We start from the raw sequence: 6909 nt of genomic DNA on the forward strand, positions 1-6909 counted from the left end.
ATATGATAAAATGTCAACACACATCCACGCTGATCGCCCCCCCCCCGCACTACTTTATGTTACAGATTTCCAAGACATCTTTACTTCTCCAGAAATATCAATTCAGAAAAATTAAGAGCCAAAAATACCGACTAGCAACGCATACGTATGTATATTAATGGAGATCGTTCTATTTTTTCACTTGGATTCATAATAAAAAGCGTAAATATTTCTCACGAGGGCCGAGAAATTGGAAACCCGCATTCGGTAACCGAAAAATGTGTGATAACATATAAGTCGTTGCCATAACCAGACACGTCGCCCACATATGAAATGTATAATGTAATATTTTGAGGCTGCCAACGTTCTTATGAAGATCGCATTGAAACTAATAAGCGACTTATTGATAGCACGGGGTATGCGAGCCATGCTTCTCCCGGAAGCCGCCGCACACTTCCCCCAATATATTGTTTCTGTCCCCGCTGTTTTATCATCTGTGCTTTTTCAAATCGCGCACCACGGCGCCGTTCTAGCCAATCAAATCTTAAGTGAACCAAGCCGCCCAATAAAAGCTTCCCCCGCGAAATTTTAAAACGCCACGGTTGGCCAATCAGGGTTAGGGAGCCCTCCTCCTTCTCCCTTTAACCGGTTGGAACTAGAGGAGTCATCGGCCGTTTCTACTCCTCCCCCTCACAGGGTTATGGGCGGTGAAGGTGAACAAACTTGTTTGCGCTTTGGAATACGCCCACTCAGTGACGCATAACGCAGAGCAAGGCCAATAAACAGCAGGAGGCGTTTGCTTCCCGCTTCCTAAACTGTTTCTAGGGCCAATTAGAGCTTAGGGGCGTGAAGCTTAATGCTAGATATCGCGTTGCTGTGAGCGGTACAAGTGTGGAAAACAAGAGGCAGTATTGCGTTCGAGGTAAACCATTTCACTGCGGGAGCACACAAGGAGCAGACAGCAAAAGTTCCTTCACTCAGGTCAGTTGGCGCGCTTTTCCGTTTCTCTCACCCCCTAACTCCTTCTTACTTGTGTTTTACTTGGCGCTTTGTATATATTTTTCTTTTTCCACTTGCTATAACCCGTAACTCATTCATGCTCTTTCTAGTATTTTTGAGGCGTCTATCGCTTTGAGCTCGCTTCTATCCTCGCTTAGACTAGCTAGCTGTGTTATAGGCCTTCAGAGTCCGGCTATTGCTCGCCGTGAGGCAGTTGGGCCTAGTGTGTTACGGTAGTGAGGCGGGTAGCTTGCTCCAGGCATATAATGGCCTTGAGTGGCATGGAGATGGCACGAACCAGCACACTATCTCCGGTGTGGCGGCGGGGAAAGTGCCATCTTTACTCGCGTTTAATCCGCGGTCTGGGAGGCGAGCTAGCGCGCGGGATTATGTTTGCGTTTTATTCCACACCCTTTAGCTGCCATATTTGCCGTGTCCCCTCCCCAGTTGGGTATTCTATTTTGGGCGGGAAGCTTTGTATAATATGCTGCGTAGCTGGTTAGAGGGGGCGGGCTCTGGCCCTGTACTTCCTTGTATGGCTCCTCCTATCCCCCTCCCCCACCTTCTTCCCGGGTTTTATCAGCTCAGTCTTTGATCGACTTCTTTCATGCTGCACAGGCGCAAACATGGGTAAGGGAGATCCTAACAAGCCTCGAGGCAAGATGTCCTCTTATGCCTACTTCGTCCAGACCTGCAGAGAGGAACACAAGAAGAAACACCCAGACACTTCTGTGAACTTCGCAGAGTTCTCCAAGAAATGCTCAGAGAGGTGGAAGGTAAGAATCTGCTCTGATGACTGCCATCTGGCTGTGGGCTCTGGACATGCTTGTTTTGACTTTATGTAGAAACAAATCTTTCAGCTATGCTGGATCAGTAGCTGGTCAGTGGTGCTATAGTTGTAACTAGGCCTGTGTTCGTTCTGATCAAATTGTTCCTTGTTCTTTAGACAATGTCCGCCAAGGAAAAGGGAAAGTTTGAGGATTTGGCCAAAACTGACAAAGTACGCTATGAACGGGAAATGAAAACTTATGTGCCTTCAAAAACAGAGAAAAAAGGAAAGAAAAAGAAGGACCCAAATGCACCAAAGAGACCACCGTAAGTGTATCATCCTGTAAACACGTGTGTTCATGTAATGCGAAGTACATTTGTTTAAACCCATTTTTATTTTTTCTTGAGCAGTACATTCAGTTGTAAAGGATGCCTCCAAACATCGGGATGTTAATTTTACTATAATTTTCTCTACAGATCTGCCTTCTTCCTCTTCTGTTCTGAACATCGCCCCCAGATAAAAACTGAGACCCCTGGCCTTACTATTGGTGATACTGCTAAGAAACTAGGAGAGTTGTGGGCCGAGCAAACTCCGAAAGACAAACAGCCATTTGAGCAAAAAGCAGCAAAACTAAAAGAAAAATATGAAAAGGTAAGCGGATTAAAAACACATTACTCCTCTGGAATCCTGGTATGGGAACCTGTGGGATTTATGAGGATGCTTGCTTGCACTGCTCTATATGCTTATGGCTATCATTCATAGGGCTTCTGAGTGTTCACAATTGTACAAGATTAAAGTATGCAGTCTATAGGAACCGGTTTACTTCATAAACCTTGAAACACTTGTGAATGAGCATCTGACCTATTAAATTATGAGCAGCTGTTCAGAAACATATCATATGGTTGCAACTAGAGTGTTCATGTTGTGTCTCTTTACTCAGGATGTTGCTGCGTATCGGGCAAAGGGCAAGAGTGATGTTGGCAAAAAGGTCCCAGGCAGGCCAACGGGTTCCAAAAAGAAGGTTGAACCAGAAGATGATGAGGATGAAGAAGACGAGGAGGAAGAGGATGACGAAGAAGATGATGACGATGATGAGTGAATGCTTTGCCCGCTGTATAATTTGTTCAGAAGTCCATTGTTTTGCTAAGAATGTGAACTCGAGTGCAGCTCATTTTGTTAGCTTGGTTATAAAAACTGTACAGAATTGTGTATAGGTAATATGATTCTTTAGGGAAACCTATATTTTAATGTATGGAGTAGTTTAAAGGGCTGTTTCTTTAGTGTAAGAGCTTATGTGGGATTTCTCTGCATATTTAGTGGATTCTAAGGGTAGCCTGGCATTAGTAACAAGACACAATATTTAGACCTGTAGAGTTGGTGCATTGTACTTTTTTTCTAACTTTTTTATCAATGTTTTTTTTGTAATAAAATTTATATATCATCTGAGTTTTTTTTTTTCTTGCCAGTAAGTAGAATTAATTACTTTGGTACAATCTAACTCATGTGTAAGCTTGTGTATTTTATTTTTGTGGCGTTTCATGGTGCAATGTAGTGCGAGGAGGGGAAATGCATATATGGGAGTCTGCACAACGTCCCAAGCCTTTTCAAGGAGGGCACCGTATGAACTTAGACCTCAGCTTTCATATGAAAAGTGCTTCTGATAGCAGGAGTGTCCCTGTTACAGTATACCCTTTATGCTTTTAGTAGACTTCACTAAAATGCCTGGACAGGTCTGTTAAAGGTGCATAATATCCAGATTATTATTCCATCTGCTAAAATGTATCACATGCATCACTTCATTTTGTGGTGGTGGTGGGGGGCAAATCTTAATCCATAGCAAGTGCAGCAGTTATATTTAGGTTCATGGACTATTAGGTCCATCTAATGTTTTGTCCCATTAAGGGCTAACTGAGCTTGTTCACCCTGTTGCAGACCTTTGAATCATCTGCAAAATACATACCATTAAGACCTTCTGTTGCGATAAAATGGTTTGTACCGTGTTAGCTGTTGAAAAACTGGAGTAAAGTATAGTTAAAATACAATTTCCTGGCTAACAGTTTAGTTGCAAGCTTTCAAGACCAAGTTATGTTCCTTTCTCAGGCGTTAATGACGCTAAAACGGAATAGAAAGTTCTGAGGGACCCAACCACTTTGTCTTGAAAGCTTGCAATTAAGCTGTTAGCCAGTAAATGTCATTTAACTGACCTGTTATATCATTAAGTTAAATGGTACAGGTCTGATCCTTGATATGCCCAACTAGTTCTCTGGATAAACTCCATTAACTCAGGCCTTCTGCCTACTGTTATTCAGCAATTGCCTTAACAATTGAACTATTAATGTCCAAACCTAAACAATGCAATTTATTAGTAATTAGCGTTTAGCGTATGGACGTAAATCTTGTTGCTCTGTAGTTTACTGTGTTTTGAGAAGTACTACAATTGCCACCTTCCGGTTCTCTGGAGCTGCTCCTGTCCATAGCGTCTGGCCAAAATAAGTCTGCCAATGGTTGAAAAAATGGGGGGTTTCAGAGAGTTGCGTATGAGGGAGAAGGTGACAGAACAGGGAAGGGAATTGCATAGGAGGGGTGCAGCACAGAGACCAGTTAGTAGGGAGTTGCAATTGTCCAGATGGGATAGCACAAGTGAGTAGATTAGTATTTTGATTTTCTTGTGTGAGCGGATTCAGGTGGAGGCAGCAGGATTTGGTTAGGGACTGCATGTGAGGGATGCTGGAGAGAGCAGGGTCAAGTTTGATGCCAAGGCAGGAAACTTGGTGTGGCATTGGATAGTGGAGTTGTCAACAGTAAGGGATATGTTAGGAATTGTGGACAGAGCAGAGGGTGGGATTATCATAAACTTGGTTTTAAAGATGTTGAGCTTTGGGTAATGGGTCACCATCCACAATTCAATTCCTGAAAGTTGGTGAGGTGAGTTAGAAGAGGTCAGGAGCAGAAACATAAATTAGAGTGTCTGCATATAGGTGGAAGTGGAAGCCAAAGGAAGATATGAGTTGTCTGAGGCAAGAGGTGTAGATGGTGAATAGTAGAGGCCCAAGAACTGAGTCTTGAGGAACACCAATAGATAGCTGTAGGGGAGAAAAGCAGGTTCCAGTGAATGAGACACTAAAAGTACGGCCAGAGAGGTAGGATTTAAACCAGGAAAGAGCTATGTTACGGATGCCTTGAGCATGGAGGTTTGTAGGAGGAGGGGGTGGTCAGCTGCATCAAAGACTGTAAAGAGGTTAATCTGGCATTTTTCCACTTTAAGAATATCTTTATCTTTGCTCTCATCTTTCTCATTTATAGTTCCTTAAAGCTACCTTCTGGTGGTTTCGTAGCGCTCCATGCAACCTCTATCCTTCCCTATATTAAACCACACTGATGATCACTGGAGCAGTTATACAGTAAATGTAGTAAGTAGTTACCGGAAAGGGAATCTGGTTTTTACGCATCTTGTGTTTGTTCTTGCTTTATGTGGCATGTAGTGAGGTATGGATTTACCAGTTTTACACAAAACACACAACAGATATGTTAGATGAGTGGTGCCAGTGGAATGCACAGCTATACATCCAACATTCTATGTTGAGTGTGCTACAAAACAAGGATAACACTTTTTTAATAATAATTTGTTTTCAGCATAACAGACTTGTATCAATCAGGGACATGTGCAGCCAAGTTATAGTATAGGCTGCACGGTTTGCAGTGACTAACATTAAAATATGTCCACATGAGGGCAACAGAAGTGTGAAATCTACATCAGTGATAAATCAGTTTACTATAATAAAACAAGTGAATTGTAGAACCACTGATTCTGTAAATGACACGAATGAAATGGTGCTTTGTAAATGATAAAATGTCAGCCTACCCACTCTGTGCCACCTAGCCAAAAAACATTAAGAGGTGGTGCATAAATACCAATCAATCAGGTGGATTTGTCATGCAGTGCGCTAGGCAAAATGTTGAGTAACTGTACTTTTTTGTGTTGTATTATGTTTGATCTCTTGAATTGGGGCTGGATTAATGGGCTTTTCATAGGCCTGGTGCTGAGGATTTTGGTGGCCTTTTTATGGAAATAAATAAAATAGACAGAATCTTAACTTCTCGGCATCCATGTGTACTGGATAAAAATGACATCAGTACCAATAATATAGGGTAGAATCTTATGTGGTGGGATTGGGAGTACATCAGTACACTTAAAAAAACTCATCATTCACTGGACGCCTGAAGCCATAATTTACTGCCACCAATCCTTTTTATTTTTAATAAAATATGCAGCTTGAAATAGAGTAAATAACACAAAACCTTTACTTTTCCTCTCACTGATTTCTCACCCAAACATACACCAGGACAGGCTCTGCCACACCGACACCCAAACACACATACCAGAACAGGCTCAGTCACACCAACACCCAAATACACACACCAGGACAGGCTCTGGCACCCACATCCAGACGGGCTAAGATAGAACAATACAAAAAAAAAATATTTTCCACACTGCTTTGTCATTGAACCCCCCTTTTGTGTTTTTGCCCCCTTGTGTATTGCCCCAGCCAGCACTAAGTGTATTTATGCCCCCAGCCTGCCCCTACCTTTATTACTGATTTAATTACTGATGTAATGACCCCAGCTGCCCCCTTGTGTATATCAGCCCAGATTAAATGCTGCCCTGCAGCATGGGGATGCATGTCTGACTAATTGGTTCCATTCCATGAACGTGTGTGTGTGTGTACTCCCACATACTGCAGGGCAGCATTTTATCTGGGCTGGTCAGCAATATGTAAACATTATATGTGTCCTGGAAAACATGGATGATGTGCTCACCCCCACACCCTTGTGTATTGCCCCCAGCCAGCCCCACATTGTATATTTATCCCACCACCCAGCCCCCCTTTAGTATTGGTTTATGTGACACCCCCAGCCAGCACCCCCTTGGGAAGAAATGCCCCCATTGCCCCCCTTTAGTATCATGTAAGCCCTGGCACCCAGATTGCATCCACAGGACCTGCCTAGCGCCCAGATTGGAAGCACAGGACTTGTCATCTTTGCCCCCCAAACAGCCTGCCTGTGGCATCCTAGCCTCAAACCGCCTCCCTGTGCCATGCTCCCCCAGTACTTACACATCCATTGCACCACTGGCTCTGGGACCAGCCGTCCCACCAGGAATT

General features: G+C 43.3%; 1 protein-coding gene across 1 annotated transcript; it reads left to right on the forward strand.

The window, feature by feature from the left end:
• Nucleotides 1-812: 812 nt before the first annotated feature.
• HMGB2 (high mobility group box 2) lies at nucleotides 813-3193 on the forward strand. The gene is made up of 5 exons (XM_053459722.1): nucleotides 813-960; nucleotides 1597-1754; nucleotides 1925-2073; nucleotides 2224-2398; nucleotides 2688-3193. Exons 2-5 carry the CDS (start codon nucleotides 1605-1607, stop codon nucleotides 2844-2846), a joined length of 633 nt encoding a protein of 210 aa, XP_053315697.1. The 5' UTR covers nucleotides 813-960; nucleotides 1597-1604; the 3' UTR covers nucleotides 2847-3193.
• The last annotated feature ends 3716 nt before the right edge of the window (nucleotides 3194-6909 follow it).

The sequence above is a fragment of the Spea bombifrons genome, chromosome 1, assembly GCF_027358695.1.
Source record: "Spea bombifrons isolate aSpeBom1 chromosome 1, aSpeBom1.2.pri, whole genome shotgun sequence".
In the NCBI taxonomy this organism is placed as follows: Eukaryota; Metazoa; Chordata; class Amphibia; order Anura; family Pelobatidae; genus Spea; species Spea bombifrons.